Consider the following 23,395-nt stretch of genomic DNA (forward strand, 5'->3'; position numbering starts at 1 on the left):
CTATAGTCTATCAGATACAGACATTTTATAATAATAAATATTTAGTTAAGATCTTGTCAGGTTTTGTAAGCTGTTTTGAGATGGAATGAGTTTAGAGTCTGCCTCCCAATTACCAGTCATGCATTAGGGTATACGTAGCAAATCTAATATTTTTTTATGTAATTTATGTGGCAAACACACCCTACAATGCTACTTCACATTTGTATCATCACTTTGAATGTTTGTATGCCTTACTCATGAAACATGAACAGATTTGTCGAGTTTCTCAACATGTGTTTTAATAATCAGCCTCATGTCGAACAGTTTATAAAATAGCACACATTTCAAATATGGTTTTATTAGACTTTATTAAATTCAATACTTTATTATTATTTACAATTATGTTGAAAACTAGTCCATCCATTTTGTTAATGTATTCGTCAATATAATTTACAATATAAATACACTTTTATAATATGACCTTACATGACTGTCAGGCTCAAAGTGGCTTTGTGTGGGTTTGGCAGGCTTTGGATGAATTTTACAGGTTTGTGTCATTAGGACAGATTGAAAAATTGCATTTTCTTTTGATATTCAGTCAGATGAACAATTTATAAAATAACAAACATTTGACATGACTTTGTTATAACACTGTCATTATTTGGATTCAAACTTTGCTGCCCAACTTGTGGTCATTTAATTCTGCATCATTGTGTTGAACACTAGTCCTTCAGTTTCATTAATTTGTCAGTATCATTTACAATATAAATACACTGGTCTTATATGACTTTGCATGACTTTGTATGGCCTTGGCAGGCTGAGTATGACTTTGTTTGGATTTATGTCATTAAGACATATTCAAAAGTTGCATTTTCTTTCAATAATCAAGTCAAATAAATATTCTATAAAATAGTAAAACAATTCACATCTGAGTTTGTCAAACTTTGTTAGATTTTTGTCGTTATTCAAAATCGAACTCTGCTGCCCAATTTTTGGTCATACAATTCAGCATACCGGTAAATATGTTAGTCCATCAGTCTTTTTTTACAATGTATTCGTCAATATAATTTACAATATGTCTTTGCATGACTGTCTGGCTTTGTGAGGCTTTCCAGGATTTAGTAGGAGCTGGTTTGTCACCTGTATGTACTAATGTTGTTTCTTGTCTACTTAGAATTCATAGCAATTAATTCACTACATTGCTCACATCTGTAAGGTTGTCACCTGTGTGGATTATAGAGTGATTACACAATTTAGATGTATCTCTGAACAATTTTCCACATGTTTCACACTTGTATGGTTTGTCACCAGTGTGTACCCTCATATGTCTTGACAAGTTACTGTTGTGGCTAAATACTTTCCCACATATTTCACAGTTATATGGTTTATCGCCAGTGTGTATCATCAAATGTGCATGCAAGTTTGATTTCTGTCTAAACTCTTTCCCACAAGTTTCACACTTGTATGGTTTGTCAGCAGAGTGTATCATCATATGTCTTGACATGGTACTTTTCTGTCTAAACTCTTTCCCACAAGTTTCACACTTGTATGGTTTGTCACCAGTATGTATCGTCAAGTGTTTCTCCAAATCTGAGTACTGGATGAAAAATTTCCCGCATATTCCACATCTGGATGACTTGTCACCTGTGTGTATCCTAATGTGCGTGGACAAAGTTGAGTTCTGGCTGAAAAGTTTCCCACATATTTCACATCTGAATGGTTTATCCCCAGTGTGTATCCTCATGTGTGTGGACAAATGACAGCTATAGCTAAACGATTTCCCGCATGTCCCACAACTGTATGGATTGCTATCAGTGTGTAACTGTGCATGTTTCGACAGCTTATCACGTTGTCTAAACGCTTTGCCACATATTTCACATTTGTATGGTTTTTCACCAGTGTGTATCTTCAAGTGTTCCAATAATTTCGAGTTCAGACAAAACAATTTTCCACATGTTTCGCAACTGTATGTTTTCTCTCCCGTATGTATCCTCATGTGCACGGACAAACTAGAATTCTCTGAAAACAATTTCTCGCATATTTCACATTTGAAGGACTTCTTACCAGTGTGTGTCCTCTTGTGTCTGACAACATTAGATTTAATGTTAAACAATTTCCCACATATATCACACTTGTACGGTTTGATACCAGTGTGAATCGTCATATGCATGGACAAACCTGAGAACTGGCTAAACAATTTTCCACAAATTTCACATTTGCATGGTTTGACGCCAGTGTGTATCCTCGTGTGTACGGACAAATGATCCCTCCGGTTGAACCGTTTTTCACATACTTCACATTTAAAAGGTTTATCATCAGTGCGAATGCATTTCAATGGATCCATTATACTGAATTCACAACGTATGGTTTAGCACAGTGAGTTAAATAATCGAAGGTTATAGCTTTAATAAGCCCTAATATTATTATGGTAGGTTATTATCGATCGTTCTCTGACATCGTTCTATTCTGATTTTTCTGTATTATTTTCTGCGTAGCGCCGCCTATCGTGTACTTACATACACAATAATCAGTACATGTATTTGGTTTCATCCACATAAAATTAACATTTTTACTATGCAACAGAAGTTAGAAGTATTATAAGAAACTGCTAATAGGGTACCAGTCAGTCATACCATGTCGGGCATCACCCTTGATATATACTGATGGAGGGTCCATGTACTGCCTGAACAATCACTGATATATAGCATAACCTATCGGCAGTCAACAACAAGGACAAGTTTTTCAATAATCTTTCTCATATGTCCATATTAATAAAACTGCTCAGATTTTATTCTAACTGTTAATCATAAAAATTTGACTCCGATCCCTTTCTCCTTACAGATAAAATCAGGTATTTTTTTTTCAAAATGTGTTGACCATCATTTCAGTAGATTGAAGAGTTATGGAATCAGAGTGTAAATTTTCTTTTAACAAAGTGATTAATAACTTTTGATGGTCCAAAAATGTAATAAAAAAAATAAAATAAATTACTTGATTGTATCTGGATATACTTCCACAACGAAAAAAAAGCGTAATGGTAATTTCAGTATGACCAAAGCAATTAGACAATGGACCATATATGCAGCAGATATATTTTAGGAAATGTGTGTGTGAATTGAATTTTTAATGTAGCTTTAAAATATGTTCAGTCATATCGCAATGAAGTCTGCAGTGAGAACGTTTATAGTGATGTCTAGCCAGAGGCATAGCTATGATATTTTGCGCCCGGGGACGAACTATAAAATTGGCGCCCCAGCCCCCTCCCCGTTTAATCACATTTTTGAATATTACCCTTGTTTACTTATTATAATGTAACGTTGTAAGCCTCATTTTGGCGCCCCTGTACCTTGGCGCCCGGGGACATATGTACCCCCCTGCCCCCCTCCCCCCCCCCCCCCCCAGCTACGCCTCTGTGTCTAGCAATGGGTCATAACGGTACAGACATGTATCATCTTGTCCCATTCAGTGACACAGCACCGGCCTTACCAAATGTGGGGCCCGATTTGGATCATTTTGGCTCCGCTCACCACCGGATCTACGCATGCGACCCTTTGTGAACTAGGTATTTGAAAATAAACTTTAAAACAAGTTTTATATGATATTGAACTTAATTTATTTTATATGATATTGGACTTAAAATCAGTCCAATTGGACTAAGACCGACACTGCAGTCACGTTATCCTGATACCAGGCCAACCAGTGCTAGCACTAGCCTCTTAATGTTGAGCGCTAAGCGAGGCAGCTGCTAGTATCATTTTTATAAGTACTTCGTATGACTCGGCCAGGGTTCGAACCCACAATTTCCCTCATCCGAGGCGGACACTCTAACTACTAGGCCACCGGCACGTTTTTTTTTTTTTGTTTTTTTTTTTTCTCAGGAATTAAAGACATTTACCAGCCCTAATCCCACTATACATAACAGGGGCGACAGCTTACACAATAGGACTAGTGTAACAGTGTTATGTTGCTCATTTAGCAACCGTATCGCTATAGTAGTCCATCATTCAAGCATTATTTTCTAATTTTGGAAAAAGCAATGCAGCCAGTACTTTTAAAATTCAATTCTTTACTGACCACTTAACGGGGCTTTCAATGGGTCAAGTAGGCATTTCATGATTATTTAAGATTCAAATAAAGCTAGTCTTAATAACACATTAAATACAGCATACGTAACAAAACCTATGCACTATTCATTTGATTCTGTAGAAAGCATTGATAAGGAATCTCAAGATAGAAACAATCATGCTACTATTTTGACAAGGTATGCCCTCCATACACACAGAGGCAGGGTTCTCAATAAATTTCCAAACTAAAGAGTCATTTTACAATTAATTCCAGAATCTCAAGGGCATTTTGTTATAAGTCTTCTCAAAGGTTGTAATTTAAATCGTTCCTAACACTATGCTGTATAAGTTTCGATATTGCAGCTATATTATTGTGCTTTATACACATGGTATAAAAACAGCAGATACAATAACAGTTTCATCCTACCCATTTTGATGATGCACTATTTGACTCAAAATCATAAACTCACAATTCTCATGAGAATGAATTTCTCAATGACCAAAATGTTACTTGCCATAGAAAAAAAATATATTACACTCATTATCATGTTTTGAATCAGTTAAGTTCTCATCAAAGTCCTTAGTAACCATTTCGACGAGGCACGCCGACCGCTGCCTAGAACAGTCAGCTACTAAACATGTGTTGGCAATGTGAAACATTGGACACCTACATCAGTAACACTGTTCAGAATACTGTAATGAAATCTCAAGTTCCACGAGGAGCTGTTGTAACCGATTTTCTTGGGTGGTTCTTTGTTACTGTAAATACCGTTATGATACATTTCTTACCTGTATCAGTGTCCTTTACATTTGTTTTAGGGCCCCGAGAGGCCAGTGTCTAAAGCATTCACCGTTCCTTATCACTGCCGTCTCACCGCTGTCTGCGTGGGTTTGAGTCTCAGGCTCGGTTAACGTGGGTACTTGAGATAGCTTGCCAGCAGCTTCAAGTGGGTCGATGGTTCTTCCCAAGGTTTTCCAGGGTACTTCCTCCACCAGTTGTACTGGCCGCCATGTATAGCCTATCTTGTGCTGAAAAATGGCATTAAATCCTTCCAAAACAACATTTGTTATATATGAAACTACTGTGATCTTAAATCTAATGATAAAAACAATTTTACTTTAAAAGTCAATTTCCAATAACCCTTAAATAGAATCTTGATATTTAACTCATCTGACCTATATATTTTAGTTCCTTTGAAGATAATCATGATATTGGTAAGAATGATAACACATTGAAATCAAAATCTCCTGTAACTTTGTCTTTTGTCTATGAGTATCTGCACTTCTCGAGGAATGAGTCATGATGAATGCATATGAACATTGCCCATTAATCTTTTTTAAACGGGTCGCAAGCTAACTCTGTTAGGCTATTTGTTTCACTAACAAATAAGCAATTTTATTATAGTACCATCATGATTTTCCCCAAATTTTATTAATTAGACAAAATCTCTCCCCAATCAAAATTATAATAAATATAAGAAAACCTTTAGGAATGTTAAAGGGGGGGGGGGGTTTGTCTCATTTTATTGGTAAATTTGAGTTTTTGTATGTACTAATGTTGTTACTCTAAAACACTGTTTTCTACTGTAGTATATAGTACAACGGTGGCACGAGGAATAGTAGACTTGTGTGAAGGTGCGTAGTGGAACAAATCTTAACTCGGGTAGTTTGTGAGCCATATATTTATGGATGTCGTCACCAAGATTTGTATGTGGGAACTATATATTCGTGGTCAAATATCACCTAGCTCTGTTTATGGATAATACGTATATATGTTTATAACACAGGACAGTGATGTCTTCTGATGTCCAATCTAGGCCAATTATTAATCACGTGCTAATAATAGCATGGAGATAGCACATGTAATAGTCCATAACTCTGTATCACTGTAATAGAACATCACTGATCAGTGAAACAAATATTAGAACATACTTATTTGCCCAAGAAAGCTAATGTCAACACTGTACGTTGATGTAAGCAATATGGTGGCCATTAATTAATAGCTGCAGTCTCACAGCTGATTCATAGCCAGTTGCTGCTGACTACCTTATATATGAATCTCTGAATGACAAAAACGTTACTTGCCATAGAAAGCTATTACACTAATTATTCTGTTTTGAATTAGTAAAGTTCTCACCAAAGTCCTTAGAAACTATTTCGACGAGGCAAACCAACCTCTGCCTAAAACAGTCTGCTACTAAACATGTGTTGGCAATGTGACAGACAGCGAACACCTACATCAGTAACACTGTTCAGAATACTGTAATGAAATCTCAAGTTCCATGAGGAGCTGTTGTAACCGATTTTCTTAGGTGGTTCTTTGTTACTGTAAATACCCATTTTATAAACATTTCATGGCTGTATCAGTGTCCTTTATATTTGTTTTAAGGGCTCCGAGGGGCCAGCATCTAATGCATTCACCGTTCCGGATCATTGCCGTCTCACCTCTGTCTGCGTGGGTTTGAGTCTCAGGCTCGGTTAACATAGGTACATTTTAATAGCTTGCCTTGCAGCATCACGTGGGTCGATGGTTCTTCCCAAGGTTTTCCAGGGTATATGTAATAGTCCATAACTCTGTATCACTGTAACATCACTGATCAGTGAAACAAATATTACAACATACGTATTTGCCCACGAAAGCTATTGTCAACACTGTACGTTGATGTAAGCAATATGGTGGCCATTAATTAATATTTGCAGTCTCACAGCTTCCTCATAGCCAGTTGATGCTGACTACCGTATATATATGTATGGGATAGTCCTAAGCTGAATAAAGTTCGTTAGGGCTTAGTGTGGAAGTGTAGAAGTATAAATAGCAATATGCAGAATTTTCCAAAGTTGAGAATTAATTTTCTGCAGGAATATACGTGTTGATGTGAAAGTGCTCTGACATATCACGTGTTGACACGGCTATCCCATTCATTAGCAACATCAAGTTCCACTAAATCGAGCTTAAACTATGGTCTGAATATACTTCCCCGTTTGTCTGTAGCCCCCCCCCCCCCCAATTTATAAAACAAAAGGCACAAATGAGATCAAAGATGCTCAGAACTTAATCAGTTCATTATTGATTTATAATTTCAAACCTGATTATGCCCAGGGTGGCCCTAACACAGTTATCATCTGCGCATTTCACTCCAAACGTATAAACATAGAAGGAAAATACTATGTTGTCTGCTTCCGATATTTACAATGTCGAATGAAGCACAAAAAAGAATGACAAATACAAATTTATCTTCCCGTGGAATTAACAAGTGGTGTAGTTTTTATATTCAGGAGTGGCAAGAGCTATAAAACTAAACTCTCGACATTATGGTAATTTACGGAATTATCCGGCAGTTACCGAATAGGATTAACTACATCTCAATGCTGTCTGAGAAAAAGAGACTCACCCATAGTGTATGCAATATGCCGCTGTGATAGTATGGAAAGACCGTTAAGCTTGAAAGGTGCGGAGGATGCTAGTGTTATTGCCACTCGAGTCACAGCCCAGTTAGAAATTCAATGAATGAAATGACTAAGTTCTGTGCACTTTTTTTATCACATTAAAGATTTATTTTTTAAATCGGTGGCGGGGTACAAACCAACGGGGATCTATATATATCTAACTATAAATACGCTGACACAGTCACACTTGACTATTAAGCAACGGCTGGTGTGTGGTCAAATATAAAGTAAAGACGGAAGTGGTAAGACAGTCAGAAGAGTAATGATAGGAAGGACAGAAATAAATAAAAGAGTGTCAGTGTATGGCTTCGTCCCTTAGTACTCAGACCAATAATTGGAAGCCAGATTGGTAAACACATTGTTATGTATGCATACAGCACGAATATGAAGGAAAACATTCCTTCGATTCGGCATGCGAACGTGAAGGAAAACAAGACTATGATCGATAGAAAGAAATGTGAAGGAGCCCATTCACACAATTTCAATAATTAATACAAGGCATCAATATATAAAACCATCAACATAAATACAAATCAACAATCAACAATCCAACAATCACTTCACCTGAACATACTTACAAGCCTGACAACGTTGTGTAATTAAACTTGACTCCTAACAATCGAAGGCACTGCTATTGTGCCATCCATGCACACTGTGTTCCTGGGCTAAATATAATAGATAACCATACTGTACACAAATGCATCTGTGTAGTTCCTCCTTCCCAGTTTATCATTTCCAAATTATATTAGGTATGATTAAATTTTGCCTATCACTAGCAGTCCAGTTTCATTGAACGTTTGAAATTAATCCAGCTATTTATATGGATTTTTTATATATAAAAATATGTTTCTTTGATGATTGGTCTTAATCAGATAAGCTAATTAACTGTTTCTAAGAGCTGTCATCTTTTAAAATTTTAGGAAATTTAAGTGCTAATCCAAGGATCTTATTGTTCTTTCTATGGAAACCTCATTTCCGTTTTCTTTTAAATCTAGCAAATCGAAGGTCCTTACAATACGTTTCTTCATTTTTTAGTATTATTGATTTGTATTAATTATGACAATCTTTTGCTAAAGCCTCTATAATTAGATTTGAACTGTGTGCAGATAAATTATGAATAATTAGTGAAATATATATATTGGATGTATGTTGTTTAAATGACATCCATTCAGATTTATAGCATTTTCCTATATATTCTTGTCATAAATAGAAGTTGATTTAATTAAAATGATCTTCGTGTTTTGATTTTTTTTAAAACATAATTGTTGTACGTTTTGTGGAAGAAGCTCTACAATCTTTTAATTTTGGTGATTCCGTTTGTAAGTGGTTTAAACTGTTTTGTAACGACTCTAATAGTTGTGTTATAAATAATGGACATATGTCATCTTTTTTTAGACTTGAAAGAGAATGTCGTCAAGGAGATCCCCTTGCACCTTATTTATCATTGGGGTTGAGATTTTAGCTGTAACTTTAAAGCAAAACTTGGATGTACGGGGAGTAATCTTTGACGCCAGTGAATATAAATTGGGTCATTATGCCGATGACGCTTTTATTCTTCTTGATGGATCTAGTTTTTCTCTTGAAGCAACTATGAATATCTTGTAAGGTTTTTCTCTATTATCGGGACTTAAATGTAACATAACAAAAACAAAAGCTATTTGGATTGGAAACAGGAAATTTTCTAATGAAAGAATATGTCCCGAAATGGGCCTAATTTGGTCCTCTTCTAACTTTACACTCCTTGGCATAGAATTTTCTCCAGATTTACAACAGATGGTGGAAATTAATTATATGAAGAAACTAACAAAGGCAAAACGAATACTGGCAAGCTGGAGTCAAAGACATCTGTCAATAGTTGGTAAAGTAATTGTTGTAAAGACTCTTGTTCTGACCATATTCATACATCTTTTCTCAGCACTTCCTAGCCCATCAGCAAAAGTTGAAGCAGAACTAAATCGCACATTATTTAAATTTGTATGGGGTGGAAAAGTAGACAGAATAAAACGTGATATGCTAGTTTCCCCAGAAAACGAGGGAGGACTAAATATGACACACATATTTTCATTCATTAGGTATATTAAGATAAGATGGGTTAAAAGATTGCTGGAAAAGGAAGATGGAACGTGGCAGAACTTAATCAATACAACTATACTCAGAAATAAAAAGGATATTTGGAATTTAGGGAGAAGGAAATTAGAAGAATTTAGTAAGTTCATTAAAAACAGTTTTTGGAGAGATGTAATTTTGGCAATATCTAAATGGAAAGAAGAACCGCAAAGTCATAACGAGTATCTATCCATGAGTATTTTAAATTTTGTCCCCCCTAAAATGATTTATCAATACAAATCCTGGACAGAAGCCGGTTTTGAAATTCTGAACGATCTAGTAGATGATCAAGGTAATTTAATACCTTTTGAGATAATAAAACAAAAAAAACTGGAAGCGATGATTTCTTGAAATACTTCTCCTTAATATCCAGAATTCCTAAAGCATGGAAAGATGCCATAAAAAACCACCTTGTACATAATAATTTTGATAAGCAGGAGGATAAAATAACGAACTTGCGAAAACAAGATTCACTCAAGTTTGTTTACAAAGATCTTTTACAGGAAGCTAAAAGGCAACACACTGCGAAGCAAGAAACTTGGATGCAAGTATTTAATAAAAATATAAGTAGTGAGGAGTGGTCTGATATATATAGCCGAGCAAAATGCTGTACCAAGGATACCAAGTTGATCTCTTTTAACTTTAAATTAATCCATAGAATAATCGCTACTAATGATTTTCTTAAAAGAATTAACATATTTGATGACAACAAATGTACTTTCTGTAAGAGTGAAACTAAAAGTATTGAGCATCTCTTTTATGACTGCAGTATTACTTCACAGTTTTGGTACCGTTTTATTGAAGTTTTTGCACCTTTTTACCCAAATATTGTACATCTGTCCAAAAAAGAAACATTTTTAAGAAGTGAACAACTGGACAGTTTGGGTAATTTTCTGCTTATTTTGGCAAAATATTATATTTATACTTGCAGATTCAATATGAAAAATCCTTCTATTTTTGCTTTTAAGCAAATAGTTGCAATGCATAAGAACATTGAAAAATACACTGCTAAGGTAAATAAAAAAGATGACCAATTTCTTCAAAAATGGACCTCAACAATGAACATTTAACTTGTCTCTGACTTGATGGTAAACAGGAACAAAATATTGTAATATCACAAAGGCCATGTCACCTAGATTGTGTGCCATATGCATGTGTATATGCGTGTGTGTGTGTTTTCTTTTTTACTTTCTCTATAGATTATATTTATTATCCCTAGATTATCTGATAACCAGAAATGTTTGATTGTAAGGTGACCCTGGGATGGTTCCCCGACCCATTGGTCAACCTATTACGGGGTTTAAAAAAAAAAAAAAAAAAAAAAAAAAAAAAAAAAAAAATAATTGTTGTACGTTTCTTTCTCTTAGTTAATAAAATGGTGAAATTGACTGCAGATATTCATAAAATTTAACCTTGTCAGCTTTGCCTCTGTAAATTATAGGCATACATCTCTTGCCTAAACCCAAGAAAAAGACCCTCATGATGATGTTTTGCTTTTGCATTAATCATGATGAATTTATGGCCTGTTAACAATGATCTATCTCCTTAAAATACTTCCAAATAATGTAATGTACAGCTGATTTTAGTATTCAAGTTAAACGACATAATCTTTTTCTCTTTTTTTTTTTTGAGGGCACCCCATGCTTTGTCCCAGCATAATTTTATGATTACAAAGAGTGTTACTTTCTATTTACGAGTCTGTATTTGGTGGAGGTTCTGATATTCCCTACAGAGCCAAGTTTAAGGTGATGGGGTCTAGGTTCCATACTCCCCTCCTCTCCAGACATTAGTCTGAAGGTAGAGTTTCCATGTCTTGTCTCCACAAGACAGTTTGTTAGTGATCCTTACCCTAGGGTCTAATTTAAAAGTTATCGCTCTTTCGTAACAATATATGTTTTTGTACTTCTTTGGTGGGGGCCTTACCAAGTTTTTAGTTACATGACCTTTCCATTTTTGTTCCTTGTCTGTTTTGGTTAGATTGTTATTTTGCTAATGTCGGCTGTCCCTTTTTGTGTTTCCCTCTGTTCTTGTGGCATTCAACATTTCTTTGGTGTCAATCTTACAATCCCACATTTATTACATTTTCTGTGGTATATGCAACCTCTGTACCACGTCTTCTCAAGAAAACCATGTAGGAAGAAAACTTATTTCATTGTCTTATCCTTTTCTGTTTCAATTTCTAAGATCTTTACTTCATTTTTAATTTGGCTTCCCAAATGAGTATTCTGTCAGACCTTAACAAATTTAATTTGGAACTTCTTTTCAAAACGCTCTATTGTGTCTTCTAATGGAATCTCCAAAGGTAGGTCTGTTATGTGTAGCTCTTCTGATTTTTTCTTTATGTTTCTCGTGATTGGTGCTGGTTCTTTAATATTCGCTATTCCCCACCCACATGGTCGTTTTTCCATGTCGTTATCCGTTGGTTTCCTGTAGGCCTTAAAATGTATCCCTTATCTCGTTTCCTATTCGGTGCTTCCACTAGTTTGGTCAAATCTCTATTTCTTATCTCCAAAGCATCCTATAGCATTCATTGCCACTGTTGATCTCCTTTCCATGGGTATTCCAGACATACCAATCTCGTGTCCCTTTCCTATACGAACATTCTAGAAATGGTCCTTTGTTTGTCTTTATCCTTCTAATTTAAAAGTACTTTTCCAATTCTGACACTTCTTTGCATAACACCATTTTTCCTTTTTGCACGTGCAATACATTGAAAAACAATTCTCTATTTATCTTTCTATGTTATTGTTTTGATATTTTTTTTATATTTATCCTATAAAAGTCACTGCCTATTCGCAAATAAATATTGTACAAACTGAATGATCTTCAACACTGCTAAATAAAATAAAACAAAATTTGTACATCTTGTTTTTTAATAATAATAAATTTGATCCTGCACGTTATTTTAGTGCAACAGGACTAGCTCATTATGCTAGACTGACAATAACTCAGATACAGCCTATTATGTACTTAATGAATCACTTTAGATTTATAGGAATAAAACAAATCATGTACATAGAAAACAAATATAAAAGTCAACACAGAGCAGAAAGAAATAATGTTTCAGTTGCAAAGAGAAACAGATAAGAACTTAAGATATTAGATAAGTTAATTTAAAAGCAAAATAAAAGGAAAACAAGATAATTTAAGGAGACTTTACAGTGCTAGATGTAAGTTATTTATGCTTAGCTTTTGTTAAAACAAGCTAAAGTACACATATGGTGATAAAATTAAACCTCCAATGACTGATGCAGACTGTGTTTATTAATGTTGAAACATAACTTGTACAATGACATAAAAAGAAAATATTCAGTTTATCACAAAATGACTACAGAAATATCCTATGTTCAGTGTTCTATATATTTAATCTGCATTGTTTATTCTTTTTATTCAATATACACTATGGATAATTGTATTTTGGACTTGACCATGTCCAAAATAAAGTTCATCTTCTACCTGACCAGAATCATTTGATTTTGGTTTTGCAAATATGTTAATATCAATCTGATTATAAAACATTATAAATTCACCATGAAATGCCAGGTCTATATGTTGTTTACCACATATTATACTATAATATTAGTATCAGATGTTAAAATTATAACTAAGATTTTATCATGTAAACATTTAAAACCTTCAAGAATACAATTTTCCATTATGTAATAAAAATGCTAATTGTGACCTGAGGTCAAGCAGAGGACAATGTAATCTTGTTTATCTAGAAATTATTCATTTGTGCAGATTCAGCTTTATAATTGCTGTGTTCAACATTTCATTTAGACTGGAATTTATATATTCAAATTATTCAAGTCAAATTATCCTTCTCTGAAAATACAAAGAGTTCAAAAATAACATTCTTGGAAACAGAGACTTGAATTTATAGTGAAATTCAAACAAGTATATATTCTTGGATTGTATTAATGTGATTCAAAACAAATGACTGTTGGCACATCACAAGGACAAAGGCCATCACAGGCACATCAACACTTCTCACATGGAATTTATTTTGGAATGCCACTCAAGTTTACTCAGAACTTTAATCATTAGCAGATGTCTCGCTAGGATTTTATAACTAGGAGTCCAGGACTCCTATTTTGGTAAATATAGGAGTCTCAACAGCAAAAATTGCAGTCCCCTTCCATAAGCATATTGGGCATACCTGAAGTCACTAAATGTCCCGATGAGAAGAACCAGTAGTTGTCATAGAGTTTAATTTCCTAAATTCTTTACACCACTGACATGTAGCTCTTGTTTGTCCAATAGTCAGACTAAATTTTGTCAAATCATGGAAAGGCCTTATTCCAAACATTAAGCCCAGGCCTCACACATTTTCTTAAACCTGGCTACTGTTCAATTTAAACTATCTGTTCTAGCAACTTTTTTTGTCAAAGTCTCGACATGTCTTGATTTCGGGATCATGCTCTTTTAATGTTATTTTAAATATCAGCAATTGATCAACACATTTTCCCACTCAGCAGGTGGTTGAAGCAGGACTAGCAAGTCTTTGAATTTGCTGCCCAGCTATTGTGTGCATATGGAGGACTCCTAAGTGATTTTCTGCATCCCAGATAAAAAAAATTGTGTCCAAATACGCATGATTAAGCGTTTGAGAGACCTCTGATTAGGACTTGTGATGGAAAATCTAGGATTGCTTGGAATTTAATTCGCAATACCTAAGTTCATTTTACATTTTCCACTTTGTATTCAAGGGGAATACATTATTTGCTAAATTTTTTTGCTTAAAAAAAGCTTGTTGCTTCTCACTCCTTTCTATTACTTCGTTTAAGTCTGCAGAGTCAAAATATCGCTGTTCCCCTGACGAAAAAAAAAGAAAGGACTTGTTGAATATAACTGAATTTTATTTGCATACAAGTATTATGTAGCCTTAATGGTAAGCAGAATTAATACAGAACTTAAATTAGGTGTAAAAATGTATAATAGTCTATTACAAAATTTGTTATCAGAAAATAATACAAAATTGGCATGTGTAATAACAGCTCATTTAACCAAACTATATATCATCAAGTGATGAATTTAACTAGGTCATATCATTACATCAATTAGCATTAATCACCATTAATGTTCAAAAAGAGCATTAACAACTTAATGTTTTGGCTTGAATTTCTGGCATATTTCAAATCTGAAATGTCTGCCATCACTATGTACATGCTTGTACTTTCCAGTGTGGACTTGCACCCAAAGCCATTTACAAATATTTCATACTTGAAACGTTTTACACCAGTGTGTATATTCATGTGACTTCTCAACATCAATGTGAAAAAATTTCCATTCTGGTATTATATGTGGACACAATGTATCTTATTATATCAACTGTCTTGGCAAAACAAAAATCTAAATTTAAGATATGAATGGCTTCTCATCTGCATGTATTATGATTCTTGTCAACTTAGAATACACACAAATTAATTAATGACATTATTCACATGTGCGTGACTGTCACTTGTGTGTATCCTTTTATGTCTTGACAGGTGACTGCTTTGGCTAAACACCTTCCCACATGTTTCACATTTGTATGGCTTGTCACCAGTGTGCATCATCAAGTGTCTGTACAAATTCGTATTCTGGCTAAACAATTTCCCACATTTTTCACATTTGTACGACTTGTCACCAGTGTGTATCCTCAAGTGCATAAACAAATTCGAGTTCTGGCTGAAAAATTTCCCACATATTTCACATTTGAATGGTTTATTACCAGTGTGTATTCTCATGTGTGCTGACAAAAGAGAGCTATGGCAAAATAATTTCCCACATATTCCACATTTGTATGGGTTGCCACTTGTGTGTATCCTTGCATGGTTTAACAACGTAGAATTATATCTATACGTTTTGCCACATATGTCACATTTGCATGGTTTCTCACCAGTGTGTTTCTTCAAGTGTTCCAACAATTTCGAGTTCACGCTGAACAATTTTCCACATGCCTCACAACTGTATGCTTGGTCCCCAGTGTGTATCTTCAAGTGCATGGACAAACTAGATTTCTCAGTAAAGAATTTCCCACATATATCACATCTGAAAGGCTTCTTACCGGTGTGTGTCCTCGTGTGTCTGGCCACATTAGATCTAATGCTAAACGATTTCCCGCACGTCTCACACTTGTATGGCTTGTCACCAGTGTGTATTCTCGTATGTCTTGCCAAATCACTGCTCCGGCTATAACCTTTCCCACATGTTTCACATTTATATGGTTTATCCCCAGTGTGTTTCCTCATATGCACGGATAGACTCGAGATATAGCTAAACAATTTACCACAGATTTCACAATTGTATGGTTTTTCACCAATATGTAACCTCATGTGCTCCGACAAAGGCTGCCTCCGGCTAAACAATTTTCCACATATTTCACATTTGAACGATTTAATTATTTCCATTGTAGTTAATTCTATGAATATGTTATATAATTAACATTGTATTGTTTATCAAAGTAAGTTAATGCGAGGAGCGTATTAATTCTGGACAGATTTTCAATCATTTTTAGTAGCCTCCTACAATATCGATGGCATTCGAAGTTTTCGGTATTTTTCTGCATAGCGCCACCTACTGTATGCTAATTTACACCGAACTCATGCAAGTTCTGCATTACCAGTTGATTTCCGGGAAATGTCGGGATTGCTGGCGAGTACACTGTTGTACCAATGAACCCATGGACATCAGTTTTAAAACATGGCTGTACCCCATGTTTTCAAACAAAGCCTATATCTGCTTAAAATCAATATTGCTGTAATAAACCAGTTACCCATTCTGTCGTCTCATAATGTCCAATGATGTTCGGCAACTGTCAGAAAACATGATTGCTTTATTTTTCCTTTTAAAAAAACCAATGAATCAAAGTCATGCATGCATATGAGATTAAACATGTGAAGTATGTCAACATTGTTTTTCTGGTGGCTTTCGCGACTGAGAGGTGTTGACTTTAAAACTTTGTTGTACACGATTTATTACTGTTGACTGGAACACCGGAAGTTATTTAAAGAGACTCAGCACGAGTGCGGTCGACATATAGTTTCATGTTCATGTTGGTGGTCCAGTCTCAGCGACAACTGCAGCGCCTCCCTCACGTCACAGGTGGTTACAAATGCATTGATTTACTTCTCAGTTACAAGTTTCTGTTGTTGGAGGGCAAAGGTGGCAGAGTTGGGGCCAAGGAAGTAACGTTCATTTTCCAAGCTGATTTACACTTTGTGCAGTAGATATATCAAGTTCCAAACATGAGCAAAAGTACATTGCATAGCACAGATTATTTTTGGATTTTTGTTGTTGTTGTATTACCATGATATCCAGGACCCCGAGTGGTGTCTGCGGCATGATGCCCCAGTGCTGGACATCACTATAAACTGTCACAATGCAGACATCGTAGCGATATGATTAAAGCTACTTTAAAATTCCTAAGCACACACACACACACACACACACGCGTACTCCACCATTAATACTGTCCGCTATGTATAGCCTATCGTGTGCTAAAAATGGCGTTAAACCCTACAACAACAACAACACCCATGATATCCGAATAACTGCCCTTGCATAACCTGGCCTCTACATGGCGTCTGTTTATCGACTGTTTGCCGCAACGTCCAATTTAAACGGAAAATTACACGCATTTTAGTGAATAATAATGAACAACTAATATACATATTTAGCATCTTGGGCGGTATGCTGAGCGAAATGACACAACAGGAACTAAAGTAAATAACCATTAAGGGAATGGCACTGTGGTAAAGCTGGGGGATCATCATTAAGGATAGTACTATCAATACATTGTACCTACCCAGACCCAGGTAGTTTGGTATCACTTCCAGTTTTGACCGGTCGCTGTTATGTGATGCGGTGACGGTGGGTTGTGTGTGTGTGGGGGGGGGGGGGGGATGGGGGGCGAGGATAGCGCAATTGAATGTGAATGGTATATTGTATGATAAGACTAACAATAAAAATAAGTTGAGTGTCTTAGTAATATGTGAGATTATTTAAATTCCTTTCTAGATCATAACGTGTTTTTATTATTATTATTATTATTATTTATTAACGGCACACACATCATTAAAAATGCATTTGTTGTGACTGGAAATGTTTCACCCCAACATAGTTCGACCAGAGTTATCTCTCTTAAATGCACCGTAGTACCTGTTCTTGTGCACGTAAACTCTAACACTGCTCTCTGCGACATTGTAGATGCGCATGCCTAAAGATGACTGTTTATGTTTATTTCACCAAACAGTGACGTTTGTGGAAGAAAAACAAACAATTTGTACCATGATACACATAGGAAAAAACAGCCTCGCGTATCTGTGGGCGCCATTTATAAACTGTACAATTTTATTGTGGTAAAAGAAATGGACAGCGAACACTTTGTGGTCAAATATTGACAAACAAGTAGCAATAAAATGAAAGAAAGATTTGCAAAAAGGTCCACATGTTGGTTTGGATATTGGCTTTTGATAAATACAGTTATGGCAGACAGAGATTTGTCAGGCCTGCTGGTTTTATATCAGTATAGATTGTCATACACGAAACATTTCACCTACATATCATGACAAATCATTTACAAATAGGAAGTACATGGCTATTGAACAATATATGTCTTAACCCAGAATAAATCAATCTTATTGGTTTCATTTGTTAAAGATCCCTTTTTATCACATGGTAGGTACAGTTTTCTTATAGTATGTGCAGTTTCATATTTTTTATATTACCACATGTTAAAATATCACTTTATGTGATTCTGATTGGTCCAAATAAGCCCATGAAATTATTGTGCAGTATCCTCTTTAATGATTGGAGGGGATCGTGTGAAAACATTTTTAACCCCGCCTTATGGAATGTTTTGTTTTGAATGAACATTTTTTGGCGGTCATTTTATAACTCGACTCGCAAAAAGAAATTGAAGAACAATTATTTTGGCTGTCTGAATATGGATATGTTACCTCCACAGGGGTTTGTTATGTCATGTATAACAATATCGTAATGAGAAAAATGGCGCACATCTACGAAACAAGAACAACAATAAGAAGTAAAACTAAGGGTATTATTTATTTGATGGCGGGGTGAGGGGGAGGGTCGGTATATCTGTGACATAGATATAGAATCCACCTTATATACAATCGTGGTTTAAATGTTCACTTACAGAAGTAAATAAACTCACCTCTGTTCACGGAAGAATTTAGCCATAAATTGGTCTCTTAACTGACAGAAATTTCTGCATCCAGTAATTATATTTCACATGAAAATCGCAACAATGTATTAAGTTCTGAAAGGGACATTCTAGGGTAAAAATGCACTCTAAGCCTACTGTGTACCGTATCTAACAATGTCTCTAAGCCTATTGTGTACCGTATCTAACAATGTGGCATCACATCGCATTGATCATTCAGTTTTGAAAAATGATTTTGTCGTTATAAAATGTTCTGTTTATTCAGATGGAAGCTTTTTCTTTGACTTATAGTTTGTAAAAAAGTACAATCTACTTTTACTAGCTCAACCATGTTTGGAACTATATTTTATGCACAACAAATGAAAGGTGCACCGTATGTCAGAATGAACGAAATTATTCGTTCTTCTTTCTATCTAAATAATTTCCACTGAAATAAAAACTATGTGATAAAAAGAATCTCAAATTGGTCATGATATAATATTAAATTTATGAAAATTGTTGAATAATGTCCAGCTTTTGCTCGCCAAGGCTCGCAAAAGTTGGATATTATTCAACTCGTTTCATAAATTCATTATTATATCATTACCTATTTGAGATCCTCTATGTATGATACAGTATAGGCTGTTATGAGTCACGTTTATTATAGATATGGTCTTCCTTCCAACTTTTGTATTTATTGTCATCCAAACATTGTCTCTTTTATGCACTTGTTTTTGAAATTCTTCATGCAGTTTATAAAGTTCATTTGCAGTCCCATTTAAAGCATGAATACCACCGGACATCATTTCCTCTTGATACTTGCATAACCCCATTTATAGCTCTCTATTGACTTTCAAATAATTCTTTTTTCTGTCTATCTGTTTCTTTTGGAATTCATTGTGAGTCCAACATTTCGGAGCTGTTACCACATTGGTCTCGTATTTTCCATTCCATCCATACAAGCTCAGAGTATTATTACGACTCTGGATCCCATCGCAGTCATCTAGAAGGGTGTGGAGACATGTTCATGGAAGGGGCTAAATTCAACATACCAACATTCTAGTGCACGTGAATGTTATAACCTCATATGTCGCAGCCTCCTCATCTTTGAGAAAAAATTCAATCACTTTCGTGCTCGCTGTTACAATTTGTTCTCAGTGCTACGTTTCACTGACGGACTCCAGTCCAACATACCAATCCGACTTCACTCATGTGTACACACCAGCAAGATACTTACGATCCTCTTCTGACAATCGTATACTCATTATTCCCACTATGAAAACAAAGTCATATGGACAGCGTTCTTTTGCATAACAGGGCCCAGCAACGTGGAATGAATTGCCCACAGTGATCCCATTCAAGAGATCTCTTAAAACTCACTTATTTCGACTGCAAGAAAAAAACTAAAGACATAATAATGTTCCCTAAGTAGTAAATGGGGATACCCTAGCCTCAATGGGAATTAGCATTACAGAGACCCCTGGGACACTCTAGCCTCAATGGAAATTTAACATGGAGAAAAATCGTGGGCCACTCTAGCCTCAAGGGAAATTAAACATGGGAAATAGTCTTGGGCTACTCTAGCCTCAAGGGGAATTGAACATGGAGAAAAAACCCTCGGCCACTCTAGCCTCAAGGGGAATTGAACATGGGATTTTTTTTTTAATTTTTTTTAAATTTAAATTTAAATTTAAATTTAAAAAAGGGGTAGGCAATTGAATACAGTCATTCTCTTTTTGAGAAATATGGCTGGCCCTGAAAAGGGCCTTTGGGTTTATGTTAATGTATCCATTAACATAAAGGGCACCGCATTGGTCTTCTTCTTGTCCTTAGGCTGCGTTTCACTGTAGGACCGTAAATCAGGACCCTTTTGAGGCATCCTTGTCTTTCTACGTAGATCCTACGTATCCACAGGCTGGTGTTTGTCCTGTGGACAACGGTCCACTTGGATCGGACATACATGGGTATGTCCGTCCGGAACATCATGGAAGACACAAGCGTAGAAGATTGCACATCGGTCCACATCTTGAAGCGACGAGAACAAGTGAATCAATGCACTGAACTGCGCTTATTTATAGGTAGAGGTAGGATTGAAACGGATTGAGTTCATTCACCAATCCAAACACGCGTTACAAAATTCAGTCAGCCCGCATCCAATCCGAAGAGATTAGTCTGTGACGTCACGTGGTCTATATAGATTCGCTAGCGCTTGTGTGCAGTCAATCTATGCGACAGTGATTCAACATGACGGAAATTCAGAAAACGATCCATTGGGGTGCACCAGCAGGGGAGACCGCCCAAGGGAACCCGGACTTACTTTCAGAAGAGGTGAATTGGGATTTTGTGGATTTTCTTACCTCGCAAGAATTTGTTCCGGAACCTTCCTCTCATTCTTCATTACCGCAAGTGGAGAATTTTAGACAGAGACAGAAAGAAGAATTGGAGAAATTTATGCAACGACAAAAGGAAGCGGAACAAGCTTTTCTCCTACAGCAACAGCAACAGCAACAAGAAGAGGTAAGAAAAAAACAACAGCAACAACAGCAAGAAGAAGTAGCAGCAAAGAAACAAGAGGGTGAAAATCAAACGGTCACGGTACTGTTGGACATTTTAGCGGAGTTAAGAAGTCTGAAACAAATGTATCAGACTTCTTTATCACGACCGAAGAGAATACGACCTTCCCGAGCTAAACACGCCAACCCTGTGACTAAGCCTATCGTACCACCCTTAGTGATTTCAACCCAATCATCAGAAGTAGGCCTTGGCCGTGGCAAAGGCTTAAGGCAGTTAAAGTTGATTGGTTAAACTCACTCCTACACCATAAAGAAAAAAGGCCCTTTTCAGGGCCACCCACATTTCTCGAAAAGAAATACAATTTCAATTTGCCAATAACTCAAAAATAAACCCCACCCATTTTACCCTTATAGTACGTGTCTGTGTATGAGTGCGTGAGTGTAGCTTCTTATTTTAAAATCAAAACTCAAAGACACTTACCTTATATCATTAATGTATTCTTTTCTCCATAGTTACAATCCAATTCACAATTCACAACAGAACACTTTAATTAAAAGTTCATTGACTTCTTCTTTCTCCTTGTTTAGTCTCTCTGTTTTTTGAATTTCTTCACCGTTTTTTCCTCATTTTCTTCCCTTCTTCTTTTCTTCTCCTGTTTCTTTGCCTCTTTTAAATAGAATTGTCTTCTTTCTTCCTCTTCTTCCTCTGAAGAATCCCTCTCTTCTTTCGAAGAATCCCTCTCTTCTTCCGAAGAATCCCTCTCTTCTTCTGAAGAATCCTTCTTTTCTTCTGACTCCTCTTGTTTCTTTTTTGGGCAATCTGGAGACCAATGTCCTTTTTCTTTACAATAATAACAGGTATCTTGACTTTTGTCTTTTTTAGCCCCTGTTTTTTTTTCTTTTTTGACGGTCTGGACACTCTGAAGACCAATGCCCTTTCTTCTGACAGATATAGCAAGTATCCTGACTTTTATCTCGAAAGGAAGGAGAGTAGTCCGTAGGCTGGTCTGAAGAGAATTTTCTAATGACCCCTCGCAAAGCTCTGACGAAACGTTCCATCTGGGTAGTCTCTTCCATCGTTGTGCTCGGTTTGAGAGTGAAATGAATAGTGAAAGGACAAGACACACACCCTTTTATATACGCTGGTTTGTCATGACTATAAATTAGTCTATGGTGTTTAAACTTTAGTCATTTGACGTTTTTCACTCAAGATGAAACGATCCTATTCATTCGAGAAGAAAGAAGAAGAAGAAGAAAGTAAGAGGCAGAAACGTGATCTATCGCCTCGTACCAGGGCTGAAATCTTGGCACAAATTCATGCCAGTGATTTTGAAGAGGACATGAGTGAACCAGAATCAGAACCCTCTAAACCAAGTTCACCACCCTTCGTCAACCCTGAAAAGTACTATTCCATTCGAGAGACGGAAAAGCGCTCCTCTAGAAAATTTAGAACCGCGGCTTACACCTACACGGTGAAGTTTAAATATTTCAAGTCCGACGCACCCTTAGAGAAAGCAGAAGGGTTTATCACCGAGATGTGGGATTCTTTGCTCACCGCACTCAAGCGACAATGTCAAGCCAAAGAAGACGATCGCTTGACACTATCCATAGATCACGACGGTTTGAAATCCCCTGTTTGGATCGAGTTTAGCAGACCCGCAGAACTAACCCCTTCCAAAGTCATGGACAAGATTCAACACGTACAACAATCTAATGACCAGTTTGATATCACCGATGGTAAAGCCACACTGAAAATGGCCCACGTCTCTCCTCCTCAAGGGACTGGACGCAAAAAGATGTTATTGGTGGACGACCTTCGCAACACCAAAACAAGTCTCGTCCGAATTAACAACCCTGAAGAGCAGATGTGTTTAGCTCGAGCCATCGTGGTGGGACGAACCTATGCCAACAAGAACGACACGACAGAATGGAAAAGAGCCTGGAAAACTATTCGACAATCGGACCGAGCCAAACAACGAAACGAAGCAGAACTCCTGTTGCAACAAGCTGGCCTGTCCAAAGACACACCCTGTGGCATTCCTGAGATGCAAAAATTGCAAGATGCCCTAGCTCCACGATACACCTTGAAAGTGCACCCTCAAGAAATGCGTGGGTCTCTGTTGTTTCGAGGCCAAGAT

At 36.3% G+C, this 23,395-nt stretch overlaps 2 protein-coding genes across 2 annotated transcripts; both read right to left on the reverse strand.

The window, feature by feature from the left end:
- Nucleotides 1–330: 330 nt before the first annotated feature.
- On the reverse strand, nt 331–2,461 carry LOC149784677 (uncharacterized). The gene has a single exon (XM_089932712.1). It carries the CDS (start codon nt 2,321–2,323, stop codon nt 1,166–1,168), a length of 1,158 nt encoding a protein of 385 aa, XP_089788838.1. The 5' UTR covers nt 2,324–2,461; the 3' UTR covers nt 331–1,165.
- Nucleotides 2,462–14,434: 11,973 nt separating this feature from the next.
- Nucleotides 14,435–16,689, reverse strand: LOC149784678 (uncharacterized). The gene has a single exon (XM_089932717.1). The coding sequence runs from the start codon at nt 15,986–15,988 to the stop codon at nt 15,020–15,022; it is 969 nt and encodes a 322-aa protein (XP_089788843.1). The 5' UTR covers nt 15,989–16,689; the 3' UTR covers nt 14,435–15,019.
- Between the last annotated feature and the right edge of the window lie 6,706 nt (nt 16,690–23,395).

Source organism: Sinohyriopsis cumingii, chromosome 14, assembly GCF_028554795.1.
Source record: "Sinohyriopsis cumingii isolate HCF-2022 chromosome 14, ASM2855479v2, whole genome shotgun sequence".
Classification (NCBI taxonomy): domain Eukaryota; kingdom Metazoa; phylum Mollusca; class Bivalvia; order Unionida; family Unionidae; genus Sinohyriopsis; species Sinohyriopsis cumingii.